The sequence below is a fragment of the Pogoniulus pusillus genome, chromosome 6 (assembly GCF_015220805.1).
Source record: "Pogoniulus pusillus isolate bPogPus1 chromosome 6, bPogPus1.pri, whole genome shotgun sequence".
Classification (NCBI taxonomy): Eukaryota; Metazoa; Chordata; class Aves; order Piciformes; family Lybiidae; genus Pogoniulus; species Pogoniulus pusillus.
The window spans coordinates 15,941,763-15,964,085 of NC_087269.1; the positions used below are offsets into that span (position 1 = coordinate 15,941,763).

The window sequence follows — 22,323 nt, forward strand, 5'->3', positions numbered from 1 at the left end:
CATATCTATCAATAGGCTTTTGGTTTGTTTGTTTCAGAAAATGTGGGGGGGTGTTTTGTTTTGAGGCTTCCAGGTAGATAGCTTCTCATTTTGTTGTCTGTACCTTCAGTAACAGATCACAGAATGTCAGGGGCTGGAAGGAACCTCAAAAGATCAGCCAGTCTAACCCTCCTGCAAGAGCAGGATCACCTACCTATAGCAGATCATACAGGAATGCATCCAGGCAGGTGTGCTTGTTTGAGCCTAGCTAGAATGTTTTGGTGAGAAGGACTAGATTATAGGCTGTGGAAGGAAAACAAGGCTGCTGTCTACCTCACTCATTGGCTTACTGAGTTGTATAAGAATAAGAATCAAAACATAGATAAGGCACAACCACTTCTCCTGCTGGGGAGTTCCAAGCTGCATCTCTCTCTAACCTCACCTTTTGTTTCTTTGACTAATCCACTTTGCTTCCTAACCCCCTGGCCGATCCTCCATTCTTCCTTGGGACTGGGGTAAGGTTGGGAGGGGTAGGGGGAAGGTGCAGGGGTGGTTGGGAGCCCCTCCTGGGGACTCAGGTTTCTGGGAGGGGAGTTGTGTCTCTGTATTACCTTTTACCTTGTATATTTCTGTATACAACTGTATACACTGTAAATATCTGCCTGCATATTGTGCTAGCTGTAAATAATAAGCTTCGTTCAATTTCCAGAGCCGTCTGAGTCTAGTCTGGGTGATTTCTAAAGTGTGGGGGGGGTGGGGAACACCCAAACCATCACAGCGGGTTTTTAATATCTCCCGAGAGGGAGACTCTACAACCCCTCTGGGCAGCCTGTTCCAGTGTTCTGTCACCTGTCAGATATGTGCATATACTTTTTTTCTAATTATTATGCTGCCAATTTCAGGAGCAGATTTTTCTCGAGCCAGATAGCCTTTATTTTCAAAGTTAGAGGAAGAGTCTTAACTGCTTTTTGCTGTTTTGGTTTTTGAGTGAGTTTCATTTCTCTTAAAATGATTGCCATAGTGTGTAATGTTTATTTTACTTCATATGCTACTTGACAGGAATGTCATGGTCAGCTTACCTGAAGTTAAGATCTTAGCTTCTCTCCCTCATGCGCATATACACTCAAAAAAACAGACAAAGGAGTGAAGAAGTCCAGGCCTGTAAGCTTGCCTCAATATATCTCTATTCATAGAATCAACCAGGTTGGAAGAGACCTCCAAGATCATCCAGTCCAAGCTATCACCCAGCCCTATCCAGTCAACTAGACCATGGCACTAAGTGCCTCATCCAGTCTTTTCTTGAAGACCTCCAAGGACGGTGCCTCCACCACCTCCCTGGGCAGCCCATTCGGATCAAAAGGCTGCTGAACAAATTATACTAATTACTCACTTTTAGTTCTTCCATTAATGAGTTTACTTCCAAACAATGGCAACATACTTTTCTTTCATTCTGTTTTTCACTGATTTCTTTAGGTAAAAGCATGACTGAACATCATATTTGATTTGCACCCAGCTCTTTGTAAGTGTTTTTTTACAGGGAAATTGTTTTCCTGATGTGAAAAGTATTGCGTATTGATGGATGAGCATGTAATCTGAGTGAAAAATGTTTTGTTAAATCATTAACACTAGGTTGTTTGTCTGTTGAATCAATGACCTTTTGCTGGCAACAGAGATTTCACTATGATAGTTTTTAGTATTCTTCTTTTTCCGTTAGGACAAGGAGCAATAGTTTTAGAGCAGCCTCTGTTTCGCTTTGATATGAATAGATAAATTGTCAAAGCTGCCAACAAGAATGGTTCCGTATTACAGGGGCTGTTGTAAACAACACTACTTACACTGTTCTTGCTGGTAAACACAAACTGTGCACACTTAATGGTGCAGGACGGTTCTCATCTTTCAGCTGAATTTAATGAGCTGGGCACTGTGATGAGGTTTTGGAGAATTGGTTGACTGTGCTGTGAGTGGGAGACAGATATAGGGTGACATTTTTTGACTGAGTTGCCCTTTCCCACCACTTATCCCTTCCTTGTCGCTGATATGAGTGAAATATGTGTAGAGTGTATATCTTTGAAATGCTTTGTATGGGAAAGAAAATGTAGAATCATATTTACCCTTATGCTCCATGACTTTTTAAAATTAAGAAGAGCAAGTGGTTTTCAAAGTATTGCCTGCAGTGATTCTTAGGGGTATTGCACTATGCCATTACTTCTTAGAGATTTGAGTTGCAATCCCAAACACATACCTTAGCTCTCTGCATTGGAAGGGAGCGTGTGTCACATTAATTATGCTCTCTGCTCTGGTTTGCTGCTACTGTCTTGTTTGGTTTTTGCTTGCTGGATTGAAGAGAGAGTTGATTCTGGGCTTGGCCTATTTCAAAGTTGTCTGAAAACAGCTAAAACCAAACTAAATGTCAGCCAAATGGGTAGTTAATAATACATACAGCCCTTAAAGAGAAAATTTAGCAGCTGGCTAGCTGAGGAAGTCACTGAGGCTCCCATCAGCAGCAAGATACAGTAAGTGGTTCTCAGCACTGTCATGCATAGCACAGATATTTAAGTTTCAAAATGTAGTTCTCGTCTATTCTTAGGAGGCCTAAGCTCTTCACACAGCGAGCAGAGAGGTTTAGGTGTGTAAGAAGAGGATCCAAGCCAGCCATTATGCTGAGGGCTTAAACAGGCACTTGTTGGGCTTGCAGAATTACTGGGGCTTGTAATGACCTTTCCCTGGGCAGCCTTAAGTTAGAAGTCTTGATGGGGCTGATGTTTGCAACCTAATGCTTCTTCTGATGTTGTTCCTCTTTACAGACACACAACTGACTGTATTTTCTTTTGAAACATGGTCCTAAATGAAAATAGTTGTGCTTTTGTTCTTTATGTACCAGTACCAGCATACTGGTTGGAGTAGCTGCTTGGGAAGAGGACTCTGGTCCAGCCTCTTTAGCCTGAATGCATCATGCGTTTTCTACCTCTGTGGGAAAGCCCTTAGGCAGGATGTGGGTTTTGCTGAAATGGAACTGTGCCAATATGCAGTCAAGAAAGAAAAAAACAGAAGTGGTCAAGTGCCAAGGGTGTTTCATCAACAAGAAGAAAATGGATTTTGCTATAAACATTCATTTGATAAAATAAAGAAATACTAGTTTAGGGGAACAGAGGCTCCCACCTGTTTCTCCAACTCACGTGTGTCTTAAGTGGAGGAATATATCCATTCTGGGAGAGGATGGTACTGAAACAGTGACTTTCATTTCCTCAGCTCTAATTGCTAGGTTGTTTTAGAAAAGATGGATGACAACACTTCCTCACCCTTTCTGGTTTTCTGGGATGATGAGCTGTGCTTTTTATTTTGTAGATTTACTGAGTGTATCCCCCTTAGAGAGCCCACAGAGAGCAATGGTGTGTGCATGTCTTGTCTGAAAATCCCAAATAGCTTTTGTTCAAGACCAACTCTGAGGTGCCTGGCATGTCCAGCACCGTTTCTCCACTTTAGGAACTTACAAAGCAGACTAAGATACCTTCAGCCATTCTGACTTGTAGGAAATGAAGAGGGGGCTGTGAATTACACTCTAGGTTTTAGTATCAATGTTCCACTTAAGCTTCACTTTACTCAGCCTAAGTGCTTTTTTGGACCTGGGCCAACACTTTTTCTGTCATGCTTCAGGTGGCCAGTATGTGTACTGTAGCTCTGCTAGGCATTAAGTGATTTCTGAGTTTTATACACTTTAAGCATTTAAGTGTTGAAAATTATTTCTGCCATTTGGGTCAATTGATTAAAGACGAGATAATCCAGTCTTGCTTTTTATTTCAGGAAAGTTTTGTTCTCCTGTTTCTGAATACGTAATATGGTTTAACTTGCTGTGTCCCAATGTTCTTTACTGACACTGCTTGCATAAATGCAATAGAATATTTTTAAGGTCTCAATACTGGCTAAATAAACACTTAAAAAAGTAACAATCTCCAAAGAATGTCATATACATTATTTATTGAGCTCTCTGGCAGCTGTTGCTAACCTGTTGAACAGAGTTATTTGCAGAGGTCCTTGGGAAAGGATGAATTAAAAATAGGATATTGACCTTAGAGAAGTCAGAGTGACCTGCTCCCCAACAAACCAGTTTCACATTAAACCAGTTTAGGAGGTTCACAGTCATCTTTTAATAAAAAGGTCAGATTCTGCTATTTCACAGTTACCTAGAACTGAAATAAGCGTGAAGCGCAGCAGGAGTTGTCAGTTGGTTTTCAGCTCGGAAGGTTTGAGATTGCTTAAAAAATGGCAACTTAGAAGAGAATGCTGGTTTGAAACAGCATTGTATCCCCATTCATAGATCTCTCCAACAGGAAGAAATATTTTAGTGTTTTTGAAGACAGAGACACAGCAGAGTCTAGAGTGAGGTTTACTTTTCTTGACAAGGAAAGTAGTTGTTCAGGAGAGATGCTTTTACAGAAGACCAGTTGAGAGGTTTATATACTGCAATACAAACTGCATACTAAGCAGTAAATATTTTGTCACATGATTTTGCAATGAAAACAAAATAAGTATTACAATGCTTTCTAAAATTTCTCCAGATGGATGTTGCTCTGTTGATTGTATTATTTGAGACTTGGAAAGGAAGGATGTGAAAGTCTAGTCCTGTTGATAGATGGTAGTAGTTTATGCAGGACTAATAAAGCCTCATCTGTGAACATTTCCTTCATGAAAGATGCAGGAGACATTTGTAATACAAGGTCTAATGTGACTTGATCAGTACTTCTGCAATTATTAAAATTGGATATAACATGTAAGTCAAATACTGGGAAGAGTTCTCCATGCTATCATATTTTACTGGTGAAACAGTAATTATCTTTGTGTTCTTTATATCTCTTATATAATTAAGACACTTTTTGCCTTTATATAGTAATTTATATTACAGCAATTATCCTAGTATCTAAATAGGATTAAGTCATTAGCATTGTTTAATCAGAGTCATGGTATGGTTGCAAGTGATGATCATAATCTGCAATGGATAAAAATACTAAGAAGTTTGGGGTTAGCTGCAAGTTATTTAGAAAACAGTTAAGTACTGTGATGTGTTTTATGAGTAGGTACTGGATTCATCCATTTTTGAAATGGCAAAACATACTGTATTTAGCTTTCCAGGCTTCAAAGTGGGAGGAGTGAATAGAATATATATATATATATATATATATATATATAAATAAAATTAAGCATAATCCCAGGGAAATATTTTAATAATATAATAATAGAAAGATATCTTCACATTTATTACAGCTTCTGATGCCTGAATACAGAATGTGCAGAATGTGGTAAAAGCAAGGAATTTCTGCTTGAAATTCAATGCATGTCAATGTTAGCCAAGGAAATAAATAAAGGGAAAACACTATTGGTTAAAAATGAATAAACTGTTTATAAACAGTGACAGAAAGTTGTATTAGATAACTGTAAGTAGGAATGAAGGGTCATAATTTGCAGTCACTTTTACTGTCAGTTGAGAAGCAAAAGCATCTTTGCTGTGTGGTCAGTCAGTATGAAGCAACTGTACAGTGAAATACAGTACCAGTTCCTCATGGTAAGCTGTAGCTGTATTCCTGACCTGGAACAGTCTAATAGTCTGCTAATTTAGTTGCATTTATTGGATATAGGAGTTGATATTATGTGGAATTATTTTTATATGCCTCTTAATGTGCAGTGTTCACAAGAATTTTTCCTGGGCACTTGTGAAGTCATCATTTTGCTGCAGTGTAGTTGCTTGTGTGGTTGAACAAACAGACTAGAAAGTAAGATTATTTTTGGAATAGCACAGTCATGAATAGATTTATGGGGACGTTGTCCATTAGAAAAAAATATATAAGGTGGTCTACATAAAAAGTCAACATTAGTAGTCATAAATGACAGGAATATAAACTGACTTGTAAAGGTAGTTTATAGATCTGATTAAATAATGGGGAAAAAATATCTATACTTCTGTAACATGTAGTGTAGCAGCATTTCAGAAAGTCATTTAATTGAATTTATGAGCATCTGTGTTCATGTTTTCCATTAGGACTACAAATAGTTCTGTTAGTCTGATGTGCAGTCAGACATCTCAGCTGTATAATACACTCATCTGATGTTTTATACAGTGATGTCATTAAGATTACAGATGATTTGTGTCATATGCTGTCACCCTTTGAGCAAATGTTATCAAGTGCACATTTATATATGTGTTAAAATAGCCACCATAAAGCACCTTTGCTGCCACCAAAGATTCTTCTGTGATACTTCTAGATCTAGCAGCACTGGAAAGGGTTAAGAGGTTTTTTTTGAAGGGAAAATAGTGGCATTAGAACTTATCATATATGGCCATGATTCTGAGCTTTAGAATGAGATACCCATTGCTGATTAATCCCCTGACTGTATACTTTTAATCTCAATGTAACATATGTGCTTCACTGAGGAATGCAGTCCTTAATGCACTTCCACAACTAACTGCAAATAAAATAACCAATTAGGAAACCAGCATGACACAGCTGACTAAGCAGGGAACAGAGATTGGGTTGCGGCTCCCCAAAGGAGCTGCAAGTTTTTCTGCCCCTTCATGACTTAATGAAGTTTTGTTGTCAAATTCACTTAATTATGTGTGGGAGAGAATAGCTGAGTCCCTGATCTTACATGGGAAGACTGGAAACAAGGTGCTGTTTCGTAGAGGCTTAGGTGAAGCAGGTAGGATAAGAGATGCTGCAAAGAATGTATGAAACGAACAAGCTGTGAAAAGAAGTTTTATTACACGATGCGGTAGCAATAATTTTCTCTAACAATAACATACTCCTTTTTTCCCTGCATTCTTTTCCTATGCTGCTTCTCCTGTTTTGTATTTGGGGTTTTTTTCCCCATTTTTTGGGTATGCTTTCAGAGCTTGAAGGCCTGTGAGTGTTCCTGTGGCCCCAGCTACTATTTTGTGTTATTATGGCAGTGTTGATTTTATTTATTTATTTTTAAAGTAATCTTTGCATTTTTGTAGAGCTGAATAACTGAGACATATATATATATATAAACAAAAATAAATATTTTTTAAAAAAAATAAAAGTTGAAAAACCCACGGAGGTCATTGCAAAAGAACATTCCAAGTGACACTAGCAGGGACAAGCTGTAAATTTCAAGCCAACTCAGGAGAGATTTGGCCTGAAGCTGCTATCCATCTGACAATTCTGAGGTAAAGGAAATAATTAATTTAGAGTAATATGTACTTCAAAAATCTCACAATATATTCCTTGTATAGCATATAAAGTGCTCAGTTTAAAGGCTACAGAAACGGTACATTTATACATATCCTCTTGTGTCTTTTACTTTTCATCCTTCTCTATCATTCATATGTCATATGAAATTTTAACAGAAAATAATTTCTGGCAAGTACCTGGAGGAAAGTGCAAATGTATAAATATTGCAGTGAAAATATTCAAAGGAATTTTTTAGAATTGTTGAAGAGGATTCTCATTAACCCTAATTTCTGTAGGAGAAGACAGTTCTCTTCATTGGCACATGTGGTTGTTGTTTACATTATTTAAATTTGTCTGACTTATTACCAGAGCTCCAGTTTGTGCAATAGCAGAGGCTTCTGGAAAAGGATTCCCAGACTAGCCTTTCACCAAGATTTAATTCCTCTGAGCTGCTTATAGACAGTTCTCCTCTGTTATCCTTAAAGCACTTCTTATTGACAGTTTAAATTGACAGGATTTCTGTGTAATTAATGTTCCCTCTAACATTAGCTGAATTAAGTGTTCAAATGGTCTCTAATTTTTCTCCTCTCGACTGGAAAAGGCTTCCTGCACTAGGTGATGCTGGAATGTATCTGGGCATGGCTCTGACTCAGATAAATAGGAAGAATGGCTTTGAGTCTGTTCCTGGAGATGAGTGAAGGTTATTGCAGGGTTTTCCTGTCCAGCAAAAGCTAAGTGATGACTGCAGGTCCATTGGGATTCAGTATACCATCAGTGACTATGTTCTTTGTGGTATCATTAATTAAGATTCTTACTCTTTTAATGAGATTACATAGAAATAGTAAGCAGACAGACAGATGGAGTTCTGCTTTGACATAATTGAATCACCTTATTTTTAGAAGTGTTCTACTTCTGTCTTACAAAAACACTGCATCAAAATAAACATTATAGGAAAGATTATTCATATTTTATTTACTCTTCAGTAGTAAACTATCCTATTTTTGGCTCAAAACTACTCTAAGCTAATTTGTGGGCCATCTGCAGATGCTTATCTTTCTTTTACAGCTCAAGGTGGAATTCTTCTTTAGTTTGGGTGTTTTAAGCTGGTGAAGCAAATATTTCTACGAAGTTCAGAAATGAAGAACTGTTTTTGTACAAGAAAAAGAATCAAACATTTAATCTAAAAAAACCCCGCAAAAATCAAAACCCCAAACCAAGACACCCAAAGTTCCAAGATACAATTGTTTATATATTTTATGGTCCTCATTGCTAACAAAACACATTCTAATACTTCTGATAATTTGGTGTAAAAATTCAAATCTCCCTATTTTACTATCTTTAATTTATTATGGAAGATGCACTTCTGAAAACCCTGGATAAAGTTCCAATATTTCATTTCTGAAATGGTAACTCTCCGGGTTTTGAAAATTGGAGTAAGAATATTGCTAGAAATCAGGAACAGGCAAATAAGTGTGGTCTTAATATGTGGTGTAACAATTCCTGCGTTGGAGTTTAAACCTTTCTCAGTAGAAAGTGCTTTTCAGTCACTTTTTAGATGTCTTTCTATGTTTTAAATTTGGGTTACTCTCTCTATTTCATTAAGAAAACAACCAGACAAAAAATGGTGGAAGATACATTTCCCCCTACTGTTTCCACTGTCTTTGCAAACAGTTTTCTCACAGGTTGGAATTCAGTTCAGAACTGATTTTTATTTGGTTTTTTTTTTTTTTTTTTTTTTTTTTTTTTTCTCCTTTGATTTCTTCTTTTCCCCAGTGGTTGGCCTTTGTTTCAAAAGGAGTGGAGCACTGGCCAGAAACTTAAGTGATACATAAATGCCTTCTAGGCATGCACACAGAGAGAAGCCTCCAATGGGTGCAGAAATTAAGGAAGCCTCTGGCTCTTTTCTGCCACCAAATGTTTCTCTACTCATCACTGCTCTACATAGTTATAGATAGACACAATCTCTGCTATTGTAATCAAGGTTATGCCAAACCTATTGCTGTGCACCAGGGCATGATTGCTAACGCTCATAGAGGTATTTTTTGCTGGCACTGCAGAGCTGCCTGCAAAGCTGTGGACGCTGCAATCCGCTTTATGTGCTTTTCTTGGCGTTTGTTACTTCTGACCCTTCTGACTTGTTTCAGCACTGATGCACAGGACTCCTTCTGCGGGACAGCATAGCCACCCCATCTCGGCTCCTCAAGTTACAACTGCCAAGCATGTGCTTTTGCACCTATGTAGGAAATGACTCGCACAACTAACATGACCTTACCATCTGATTCTGTGGCATTTTCCAGAGGAAAAAAAGGCAACAAACCATAGGAACAGTTGTGTATGCAGGAATTTGGATATTATGCTCATTTTTTTTTCTTGAAAACGGACTGAGGGGGAAAAAAAAGTCTGGAAAGCATAGGTGGCTTTTACATAAAAAATACATTTTGTGTTATCAATGACTAAATGGTAACCTAAAGGCAGGTACCAAATGTCTTTCCATCCTCATGCCAGATTTTGGTTGGTTGATGGTATAGAGTGAAATTTGAGTTTATAGTGGATACCTTGATTTTGTAAAATCTTCATCTAATATATACGTGTAGAAAAATTTATCAACGGAAAAGTTGCAGTGAAAGTTTGTCTGACTTTACCAAGTCCTTTTACTCTTTTTAATTTTTTATCTGCCATATTGCTCTTTCAATTAAAATCCCCGAGCCTCACATTCTTGCTCTACGGTTGTTATGATTTAATTGAAATACATTGTAGCATTCCGTGGGATACTTTGAGCGAGCAAATGGCCATAAGGCCTGTATCTGCTTTGTCTCAGCTGCCATTATTGGCACTTTGTTTTAACGTTTTTAGGCATGTTCCTAAATAGTAACTGCCAAATGACCACACTACATTTGGTGTGAGCGAGTCACCATTTTTAAGTCAAAAAACAAATGTGATGACCTTTCTATTGTTCTGTGTCATTGTTGCTATCAAGTAACTGGTTTGAAACTTCCAGTCTTTCATTAGTACCTTGAACAGCCAGCAGCTATTTTTTTTTCTGTCCAGTCCTTAGGGTCCATTGTTTTAAGTAATCCAACCAGAAATGGCTTGGATTAAAAAAGGTTAAAGGAAGATGCATAATCAACATGCACAAACATGCTAAACAAATGGAAGAGCTGTAGCCTCTGTGTCTGCAAAAAGACAATTATCGGGCAATTACGGACAATGTTTATGTGTGTGTTTATGTTTGTTATCTTGTGGGACTAATCTAAAAGTATTTATGTCTTGAAACTTAACAGCAATGCAGACATAGCTTTTCTGATTCTGGAAAGGAGATTGAATATCCACTGTCTTAAAAAGACCCCCAATAAAACAAGAGCTCTGAGTTTCAGGGGAGTGCTTATGTTGTCGATGATGGTACTGGGTAATTGATAGTGCTTAACCTGCCTTCCTCGTGGTCTGTACTGTGTGACCAGCAATGAATGCACCAATATTGAAGATGAAAATAAGTTTTGATGATATCCTGGCCATCAAAGTATAATAATGCATCCCTGCCTCCATCTAGGTACTGAACAGATGGGCCTCTTTGAAATCTCTTAATATGTGTTCTACCTATAATGTTTTAATTCTTTGCTCCTGTATCCAAGCCTGTTACCTCTAATAATCTCTATGTGGCTGCAAGTTAGGTGCTAAACTGTAGCTTTTGTCATTGGCTATGCCCTTTTCTCACTGTTGTGATCATAATGATGTTTCAAAAGTGTCCCAAGTCTGCATTAATTTCTTGGTCAAAGGTGCTATTTAGTTTAGCTGGAGCATTTTGCATGAGAAAGAAGTAGAAGAGGTTTTTGGTTGTTCTTGGGGTTTTTTTTTCTGCTACTGTTTCATAGTAATGTTCAAAATGTGGCAAGTCAGTCATATTTCACTGGTATTTGGCATCTACTCAACAACTGATTGCTCTTCTCAGAGCTTTTTTGGAAAGTTTGCAGCACCATAATGACAGCTTTCTAAACACAGATGTCCTCTTGGTACAAGCTATAATTTTTTATGAAAGATGTATTGATGTCAGGAATTTGAACAAAGTATTGGAATTAGTTGAATGTTATTCTTGTGAATATATATTCAAAATATCTACACGTATATTGTAAGTGGGGGGAAGAATCTGCAGTGTCTGAAGCCATAGATGTTGGTACAAAATGCCCCAAATGTCAGAATGTAGTTTAAGATAAATTGATTCTTTTATTAATGGACTGTATGTAATACATTACTTTGTCACCTACAATGTTTTATACTGTGTTAGTGCATGCTGTGAAGTTGAAGCATCACAAATCTCAAGAACACGTGTAGATAATCATGTATTTGACTACACAAAGTATCTAATAGCTGAGAGGCCTGGAGTAGCTATTAAATGTTCTTGTAAAGTCCTGTTAGTAGCCTCGTCCTCTTGTTTAATTTACCTCTTAACTAACCTATCAGGAAGGGAATATTTCAAACACAAAATCCCTGCAGCTTGTGATATTTACTAAAAGAATCCATGAGTGTTTTTACCTGTGGAACTATTATGTGCATATACAGACAAATTATCTATGTACAGTGCTTAATGGTTACTATAGGTCATTTATGTAAGTTCAGACTTGTAAGTGAAAAGGAAAATCTCCTTTGTCAACTGTTGTAGCCATTTGAGATTAAATTTTAATGATGTAATCCATTCTGTGTTGTTATTTTATGCAGGTCTAGTTGACAACAGAATAGTGCGCAACAAATGTGTCTAGCAAGGGAAATAAAATTAAGAGTAAGATATTTCAATGAATATTGTAGAATTTTATGTTTGTGTTGCCTTAATGTAAGTGCTGCAGTTGCTATAACTGCAGCTATCTTCACATAGTTTCCATCTATCTGTCCTAGTACAAGTACCTTGGTTTTGATTTATTTTCAGATCATGTCACTAAATATATATATACAGCCACACCACTAATGACACGTCATTCAGCTTCAGAATACATACTTTAAAGTTTAAAATGCTGCATCAGAAATGATGCAAAACCATAACTGTTAGTTAGAAAATTATTTCTTTCTGGGCTTCAACTAGTCATACTGTGGTCATTCAGTAATATGTTACTGGGGTTCCTTCTCTCTTCTCTTACTTTTGGTTATCGATAGAATCCCTTGCCTGATATATATGTATGTGTGTGGCCCGGGCCAGGCTGCTGTTTGGCATGCCTTGGATTATGACCTTTTGCCAAACCTCAGCAGCAGCTCTGGGGGGAAAAATGTAAACACACAACCAAATTTACTCTGGTTTCTTTATTTAGCTTAGTGAAATTTGATAGTTGGTATTATGAACTGTCTGCTAAAATAGAAAATGAAGAAGCTAATTTAATGTTTTAATTCAAGTAATTTTGAAAAAAAATACAAGTGAGGGGGAAAGGGAAGACTTGGAAATGATTAGTAGTTTTGATCATTTATTTTAATTGTGTTTTAGTCTTCATGGAGGGTAAGGAAGAAAGCACCTATTTTGTTAGGGCAGAAGTATATGGAAACGTTACAGAATAATACTAATTACTTAGAACCAGAATTGTGGTAGTATAATCATCTGCAATTTTCTGAGACTATCCTTACTAAAATGACCTACCTAAGTTAAATGTAATTTCCAAAAGAGGGAGACCAGATGTCTTTTTTTGGACAGTGCAGCTGATAGACACTTTTCCTTGAGATGATCTGCTTTCTACCAACATTAAACTGGCTTTTTTTCTGTCTTTAGATGATGATTTGGGATTATGCTGTTTCTTCCATGTGATTACAAGTTATGGGGAAACAGAGAAGCTTCCATAAACTAAAAAACAGAGAACTTCAGCAAATGGGAGACCTTTTGTCTACTTGGTTATTTTGACTAGCATTAAAATTCACCTGCCAACAGTTTGCCACCCATATTGACTTCTGTTTATCTTGCGACCTTTTACTACTGCTGGCTATAAGAGTTGATCAGTTCACCTAATTAAAACTTGCAGAGCACTGAGATAAATTTTCAGTTAACACGTAATATGTGCAATTGATATAAAGATTAATGATTACAACTGTCAGTTTTCTCTGTCTAAAATGTGGATATTTGCTTTGAATTACATTTCTAAGCTGTTTTAAATGTGTCCCAAAGTAAAGCCTGTGGTAAATCAGCATAGATGCAATGGATTGGGAGTGTTGGATTGTTTAGTGGATTTTTTTTGTTTGGCTTATGTTGGTTTTGAGTTTGATTTGGTTTTTTGTTTGGTTGGTTTGTGGTTTGTTTGTTTGTTTGTTTTAGTTGTTTGGGTTTGTCTTTTTAAAAATACAGAAGTTGATGTGTGAGAGCAGTGTCCTTTCAGTCTTCTCCACTGGCCTCACTTCTGCAAGTTAGAGAATGTCTTTCAGCCTGAGCAGTTACTACTGAACAAGCGAAAGGGTCTTCATTTCCTTCATGAGGATATTGTCAGTAGTGCTGTCTAGAGAAATCAAAGCTCTGGTGTTTGATGTGAAAAGAAACAGAGTAGACCAAACTGTTTATTGTTGAATATTCAAAGGTTAAAAAAAAAAAGAGGCTTTTGGCTCACCCACACAGCAAAAATCCTAAACCATCAAAGGAAAATATACTTGTGTAGATTAACTTTTACCAGACCTACTGGCTTATCTTTGTGAGTTTATGGGATGCTGGAGAAGAGATTGCAGAAGTTTTGTATAAACAGCTTTGTTTATGAGAAAGTGTGGAAAATTTGGAGTTGAAGGAATTGTCACAACTTGCTGAGAAGATGAGGCAGAAGAAATGTTATTAGCTGATGCTGGTACCAGGGAACTAAGATAAAAATGTTTGACCATAAAATTAAAAAAAAAAAAACCAAACCCCAAAGCCTTTTCCAGTTCTTAGAAAGCATTTTCATGATGGCAAGCAGCATCCTCTGTATTTAATTTGTGATTAAATCAGCTACAACCACTGTCATCGAAATCCAGTGAAAGGGAATGGAGCAAAGCAAGGAAAGAAACAGCTTTGCCTGGCCCAGGGAATAGGGAGAAGTGCAGAATGCATGAGGATGACTGTAGCCTGATTCTTCTCTGTCCGTGGGGTTATTGTGTGCTTTGCCAGATAAGAATCAGTGCAAGCACCAACCTTAGTGTCTGTTTCTGCCATTATTTTGCATATGTGATTTCCAGGAGAAAGGACAAAGCTTAGCTTGTGCAACTTTCTTATGAAGGCTCAAATCACCATCAGTATCCTTGCCCAAGCTCTTCCTCTTTCTGGTGCCACTATCAGTCTCCTGAACTAACACTTCCCTTTCTTTCTTACCCTCCTATGTGGCACCTTTTCTTCCCTTGCAGCTGGCTCATATTTCTGTGTTCTCAAGACTGCAGGGAATTTCATGGGCTCTTTCCTAGACAGTACAGGCATTCTTACCTCTGTACTGCATGGTAGCAGTACAGCTACTTCTGGGCTTTATGCTTTTTACTAACTTAGCAGTGAGTGAGAGACTGCCCTTGTGGCATCAGCAAATAGGACTGAACAATACCCTGTAGTGCATACGCTTGAGTTTGCATGCAGACATGTGGCACTGTTTAAAATTGACAGCAGTACTAGAGAACTGAAACAGCTGATGTGTTTTAAACATGTTCTTCTAATAACCATTGTATTTGTGTGGTACTGAGGTTAGCATATCTTACTGAGTTTACTCACTAAATGAAGGGATAATGGTGTATTAGTGGAAAAAAGGAACTTTGAAATATCTAAAGTAAGCTAAGATAAAAACAGTGAGAAGTGAAACCACTAATTTTTGGACCTACATGGCTGAAAATTTTTCTTAATATATTTCCCAGATCTGTGAATGTTTCTAACTTCAGTTAGGTAATTTAATCACAGGCACTCCTAGTAAGTAAGCATGTATGCATTGCTTACATTTTAAAAAGACTTAAAGCATAGCCTTTTGTTTTGTTTCAAATTTCCTACCTTCTCCTGGTCCTTTGCTTTTTTTTCAGTAACATCACAAGATCAGGTGCTACAGATAGTCATGATGAAAGCACTATATAGAGCAAATTGGAACAAAGAAGAAATGGTAATCTAAAATTATTGTGCATAAGATGTTGGCATGTATCATATCTGTGTGCCATACCTTGCTGATTATGCAGCATAAACTTTGAACTGGATAGAAGTGATTATCTTGAATCTCATTTATAGTTGGGATTTTACAACTTAAACAGCTGGATAACTATAGTTATTTAAATGGAGCAGGGTTGTTTCCATCAAAATGCCTTTCCTTGTTTGCTGTGGATTTGATAGCTCTAATATCTTCTGTGTAAGACAAAACATCTTGTACTTTAGTAATCAAAATGTTTTACTACTTTGTTAAGGACTCTTACCTGAACTTGACCATTAAGAGTCTTGAGTGAAATCTGTTAGGGACAGATCACTCATCATCATCACTAAAACAAAGTGCACATGACACACAGATTTCTCCAATTGTGTTCAAAAGATCTGCAGAAAGGGCAACTGAAATACAGACTTCTTAAATATTACTTTTGGCTGTGAAATTAAAAAATGTCCTACTACAAACTAAACGTTTTAGGATGACATTTTGTCCTGGTGAGGACAACCACAGCTGGTGGGAACAAACTTTCACTTAGTGTGCATTTCCTTTGCAGTAGAATAAAAAAAACCATAAGTAAGATGACCCACGTGGCTGTTGATACATCCATTCTTTGGCAGAGTCAAGCAGTTTATGTGCTGTAATATCCTGGAGGTGGCCAGTCTGAGAAACAACAGCGATACTGCTGGGCACCAGTTGTTCTGTATGAATTGCAAATTATCAGAAGATGAACACTTGCTCTCTAAGAATTTACAGCATTTCTCTCCTCGGCCTGCTTATCTAATTGCACTGAAGGCATTTCCTCAGGGTTCACATCACACAGAGTCTCGAGACAATTCAGCAGTAAATCTCTGTGGGTACTGAGCTAGGAGCAATGTCATGGCCCCAAGCACTGTGCCGAGAGCAGATGAGATTACTAATGCTGGTGAAATATTCTTTATCTGTGCAAGAACCAATGCTCTGGATTTTCAGCAAGTGCAAAATGAAGCACCTATAATAGGAACCATTGCTTCTATTTCGGGACAGAAACCTGGCCTGTTTGTGTCTCGTGTGCCAGCTGCTTTGCCTGCATTAGGTAAAAATGAGGAATGTATTAAGTGTAAAGTGCACAGTGCAATGAAGAGCAAGCAAAATGACTGTTGCTTTGCTGACTGTTTTATTCACTCATTGATTAAAACACTTTTCCTGGGGGAGGAATGACTGGTAAGCTTGAAAAATGTGTAAATAGGAGAAGAATTAAAGCAAGCAGATTTTATCGCTTCCCCCTTTTTTAACATTTAAACAGTGACCTTACTTGAACAAGAATGTTTAAATAAACTGCAAATGATGTAATGTTTTCTATGTTACTATTTTAAGGAATCCAATTCTTGGTTTTAGCTAAGACAGAGGTTAAAACTGCACTGCATTTCACACTCTTTGTGTATAATGGTAGTACAGTAGGTAAAGTGATAATTAATTCCCCCTTCTATTACATCTCTCTAGAGATCTGAAGAATAATTTGATCAGCACAATTGAGCCAGGGGCCTTCACTGGACTTTCTGAACTGAAGCGCCTGTAAGTATTAATTCCATCTGAATCATTCTGAAAATTGTGTTTGTATTGACGTTTCTATCCTTGGGCTACTCAAATATGCCACCAAGCAATAATCACATAAGGGCATTGGCTGCAAAATAGAAAATCACACTTTGTGCTTTTTGCAGTGTACTGTGCCTTTCCTCCTCCCTCTTCCTCTCCTCCCCCATTTCTTCTTTCTTTTTCTACCCTTATCCATTTAAAAATATGACTTTGCTCTCCAATAAATATCCTAACTAATACATCTACAAAGTTAAAACCCACTCCTGATTAACGACTTAGCACACAGTGTATCACTGTAGACATAAATTAGAAATAAAAGTGGCTTGAATTTATGTCAACAATGTTTGGTACTATGCTAAGCTTTTTCATTTGTAAGGTCCGCTTTATTTTTTCATCACAGAGCAGGTCTGTAAAATAAATCTTAGAAAGGAAAATTTGTCATTTTTGAGGGTTTTTCTGCCATTTTTGTACCTCTCACATGGACATTTTTTATTTTAGCATGATTTTCTAAGGAAACAAGGCTTATGCAATATATTTCCTGTCCATCATTCTTGCATTCCTCACTCAAAATGTTCTCCTAGAACCTTTAAAAGCACTGGTTGATTTTTAAACTACATTTGTAGAGGATAAAAATATCTCTCTGCCATCCAGAGAGACCTTGACAGGCTGGAGAGGTGGGTACAAGCCGACCTCATGAGGTTCAGCAAGAACAGTTGCAAGGTCCTGCATCTGGGTCGAGGCAATCCCAAGCACAAATACAGGCTGGGCTTGGGGGTGCTGTTGGACAAGAAGGTCAACATGAGCCAACTGTGTGCTCTTGCAGCCTGGAGGGACAACCAGCTCCTGGGCTGCATCAGGGGAAGTGTGGCCAGCAGGTCAAGGGAGGTGATTCTCCCCCTCTACTCCACTCTGGTGAGACCCCACCTGGAGTACTGCATCCAGTTCTGGAGCCCCTATGACAAGAAGGATGTGGACATGCTGGAGCATGTCCAGAGAAGGGCCACTGGGATGATCAGAGGGCTGCAGCACCTCTCCTATGATGACAGACTGAAAGAGTTGGGCCTGTTCAGACTGGAGGAGGCTCCAAGGTGACCTTCTTGTGGCCTTCCAGGATCTGAAGGGAGCCTACAGAAAAGCTGAGGAAGGACTCTTTAGGCTATCAGGTAGTGACAGGACCAGGGGGAATGGAGCGAAGCTGGAGGTGGTGAGATTCAGACTGGATATGAGGGAAGTTGTTCAGCATGAGAGTGGTGAGAGCCTGGAATGAGTTGCCCAGAGAGGTGGTTGAGGCCCCATGCCTGGAGGTGTTTAAGGCCAGGCTGGATGAGGCTGTGGGCAGCCTGCTCTAGGGTAGGGTGTCCCTGCCCATGGCAGGGGGATTGGAACTGGCTGCTCCTTGTGGTCCCTTCCAACCCTGACTGACTCTATGATTCTATGATCTAAGTTAATACAATCCTACAAGTAGGCCATTTTTGCTTTTAATTAGCAAGGCCTAGAGGCCATTCTTATTTCTACTCAGCCTAAAGGAAAAATGAGATGAACCCTTTGTAATTCTAATTTTCCAAGTGACAGCATTCAAATATCCATGTGCTGGCTAACCCAGCCATCAGTGCCAGAAATCTGCCTAGCCAGTGTGTGTGCAGTGTTACGTGCGAGGAGAAAACCTCTTTTGTGGGATAGGAAGATTCAGATGAGAAGGAATGCAAATGCACAGAAAAAGAGATTTACAAACCTGCCTGCTTTTTTGCTCTGATGCAAAATCCCAAACTGTTATGTGGAGGGAACGCTGCATGACCTAAGTAAAAGATCTCCTTTTCTGACAGTACATGTCAGCAGGTTTTTTTTCCCTAACAGAAAACCTCTCTCATTTAGTGTTTTTGGGTAGAAAGCTATTGACAGAGTAACGATGAAGTCATTGCACATAACAGTTATGCCTTTTTAATATGAAGAAAAAGAGTAGATTGAAACTTTCTCACTCAGCCTTGATGCTAGGGTAACGATGCAATGAAACCATCAAAACGACTACTAATTGTTGCTTTGGCTGCATACTCTAATAACACAACCCTGACCTCTTGTGGGAAAAGCAGGAAACCTGTGCAAGTCATGGGCTGTGCCTCTGAGGACTGCACAGGTAGAGCTTTAGGTCAATCAGAAGAGAAAAATCAAGGATGAGAAAGTCATCAGGCACTGGGAAAAGTGCATAGAAAAAGCTCTTGAGCAAACTAGGAACGGCAATGTAGAGATTGATAATGCTAGATCTCAAAAAAACCCTTGTTGCTGATATGAGCAAGTAATATTTGGAGCAATCTAGAGACAGGGAATCGATGACTGTCGTATGTTTGGCACAAATCAATGCATTTTCATGGTAAATAGGAAAATCTCTGCTCTCCTTCACTGTGCAACTGTTGAGTAGCAGGCAGTTGAGTAAAAGGAATAAATAGTGTAAATTCCTGTGGATGCTGAACACAGTAATTACTTGTTCTTTTATTTTATATTTGCATCATCTTATTTCACATGTAAAATATAAATGAAGCTGTGAAAATCAGAATCTATTATAATAGGGGAAACTGAAAGAGATATGAGGCCAGTAAGGCAAACTGCAAGCTGTCAGATTCAAAATGTTTTCTGTAAATGCTTTGGAGAATTGTTATAATTTGGATGAATGACAAACCAAATTATTTCAAGGGTTTGCTAAAAAGTGTACACACAAGATTGATGGAAACTGAGAATTTATGAGGCAGTAAAACTATGGCACTTGGTTATTTGATAGAGGAGAGTTGTGTTTTCTCTTACATCAATTCCACAGGTCAGCATTATTAAGTTCAGTCTCTTACTGCTGAAGAGGAACACCAGCTTTGTACATTATGAATTGAATTATGCCTAATATAAGATGCATTAGGCTGGGGGAATGTGCAGCAAGATGTCTTTTGTTTTCAGTAATTTTTTTTCTTAGGAAACACATCTTACAATGCAGATATTTCAGCCACTGCCATGTATCTTATTGTGAAAATAGCACTCATTGAAGTAAACTTCAAGAAAAGGATATGCAGCCTTTCACTTTGTTAAAAGTGCCACTTTGCCACATGCCATGCTCAGAGAAATATGCACTTGTTTTGATCATTTGAGATTAAATGTAATCACTTCAACCAAATTATGCCCCACATATTGATGCATGAGTTCAGACTTTGCTTAGGCAGAAGCATTACCCTACCAGGAACTCTGGGTAGGTTCCTGTTTACTGTTTGCATCTTCTATTGCTTACTTGATATCTCTTACAAGCATTTAAGAAATATTTTCATTCTGATGTGATGCTTCATAATTTAATTGTAGCACAATATCTTCTTGTCCTGAAAGAAGAAGAAGTGGTAATGGATTCTAAAGAAATTGACTTCTTATTCTTGCTAACTGGATAGTCTTGATGAAAGCAATAAATGGATTTGTCAAACCACAGCGTTTATTCTCCTGTTAGATTGCTTTGGTATTCACACGGAACAATAAAAAACAGGGAATGCACACAATGTAACGAAGGAATTAAATGACTACTGCTATTGTAAACCCCAAATATATTCAGATCTGTACATTTTAATAGATTTATGTTCACTTTAACTCCATATATACTGCAGCTGTTTAAAAAACGCACATAGTTGACAAGAAGGAAATTTGAGTCAAGGCTGAAAACCAAGTATGTAAAAATTAAAACCTATTTCAGAATACACCAAAGGGCAATATGGATGTTGTTATTACTATTTAAGTGGTCATACCTATTTTTGTGTCCCTCTTCTACATACTCCATATGTTATTTTGTATTTATGACTTGTGCAGAAAATGTCAACTCACCTTTCTACAGATGAGAATTATGGAACATAATGCCTTGTACTCTCTGAGGTCTGAGACAGCCACAGTATTGCTCTTAAAAGCTTGCCAAGTGCTTATCAAGACTCACCTTCTTACTAGCTTAAAAATTAATTTCCCAGTGGTTTCTATGCTGCCAATGAGATGAGAGATGAGCAAAATAAGTTAATTTTGGCCACAGCAAGATGCATAGTATTTTTCAGGAGTACACAGGCACTAGTGACTCTGATAAAGGAAAATATATTGGAAATAATTTTTAGTTTTAATGCACTTAGTGTAAGTTACAGTATGGCTGGAGGGCCAGGCCCAGATAGTGGTGGTGAATGGTGCCACATCCACTTGACAGCCAGTCATTAATGGTGGTCCTCAGGGAATCAGTGCTGGGCCCAGTCCTGTTCAATGTCTTTATTGATTATCTGGATGAGGGGATTGAGTCCATCAGTAAGGTTGATTAGTAAGTTTGCAGATGACACCAAGCTAGGAGCAGGTGTCATTCTGTTGGAGGGTAGGAGAACCCTACAGAGGGACCTTGGCAGGCTGGATGGGTGGGCAGAGGCCAATGGGATGAGATTTAACAAGGCAAAGTTCAGGGTTCTACACTTTGGCCACAACAACCTTAAGCAATACTACAGGCTGGGGACAGAGTGGCTGGAGAGCAGCCAGGAAGAAAGGGACCTGGGGGTACTGATAGATAGTAGGCTGAAGACAAGCCATCAGTGTGCCCAGGTGGCCAAGAGAGCCAATGGCATCCTGGCCTGTATCAAGAACAGTGTGGCCAGTAGGACGAGGGAGGTTATTCTTCCCCTGTACTCAGCACTGGTCAGGCCACACCTTGAGTACTGTGCCCAGTTTTGGGCCCCTCAATTCAAGAGAGATGCTGAGATTCTGGAACATGTCCAGAGAAGGGCAACAAATCTTATGAAAGGCCTGGAACACAAACCCTATGAGGAGAGGCTGAGGGAGGTGGGGTTGTTTAGCCAGGTGGGGGTCAGTCTCTTCTCCCAGGCAACCAGCAACAGAACAAGGGGACACAGTCTCAAGTTGTGCCGGAGGAGGTCTAGGCTGGATGTTAGGAGGAAGTTCTTCTCAGAGAGAGTGATTGGCATTGGAATGGGCTGCCCAGGGAGGTGGTGGAGTCACCGTCCTTGGAGATGTTAGTGCCATGGTCTGGTTGATTGAAGAGAGCTGGGTGCTAGGTTGGACTGGATGATGTTGGAGGTCTCTTCCAACCTGGTTGATTCTTTGATTCTATGTTTAATTATAGAATATTGCTTAATAAGGTTAATGTGAAAGCGATTGAATCTGTTTTATTCAGTTATGTTACATTTGGAAGAAGGTTTTATTTCTCATTTGTTCCTAATTCTTTAAGGGTTAGAAATGAAGAGGTTGTGCGTGATTATGTAAATATGTACAAGGCAGAACTAATGTTTCACAGTTGTTTATTTTGTTTGTATGTTTGTTTCAGGGATCTTTCAAATAACAGAATTGGCTGCCTAACTCCAGAAATGTTTGTTGGACTTAACAATCTTCACAAACTGTGAGTACAATACCAGTTTTGTTTTAAACAGGAGAAAACCAAACTGTCATGTGGCTTATCCAGAGTGCATTTGGTGATACACTTTCATTATGAGTAAATGATAAATTTTGTGCCA

General features: G+C 38.4%; 1 protein-coding gene across 3 annotated transcripts in view; it reads left to right on the plus strand.

Moving 5' to 3' along the window:
* Positions 1–22,323, plus strand: part of LOC135176046 (adhesion G protein-coupled receptor A3-like) — a 293,150-nt gene that overhangs the window by 91,583 nt on the left and 179,244 nt on the right. For all 3 annotated transcript variants that reach the window (XM_064144647.1, XM_064144649.1, XM_064144650.1), the window contains exons 3-4: positions 16,727–16,798; positions 22,137–22,208. In XM_064144647.1, the coding sequence (XP_064000717.1) occupies positions 16,727–16,798; positions 22,137–22,208 (144 nt within the window). The remainder of the gene's footprint in view (positions 1–16,726; positions 16,799–22,136; positions 22,209–22,323) is intronic.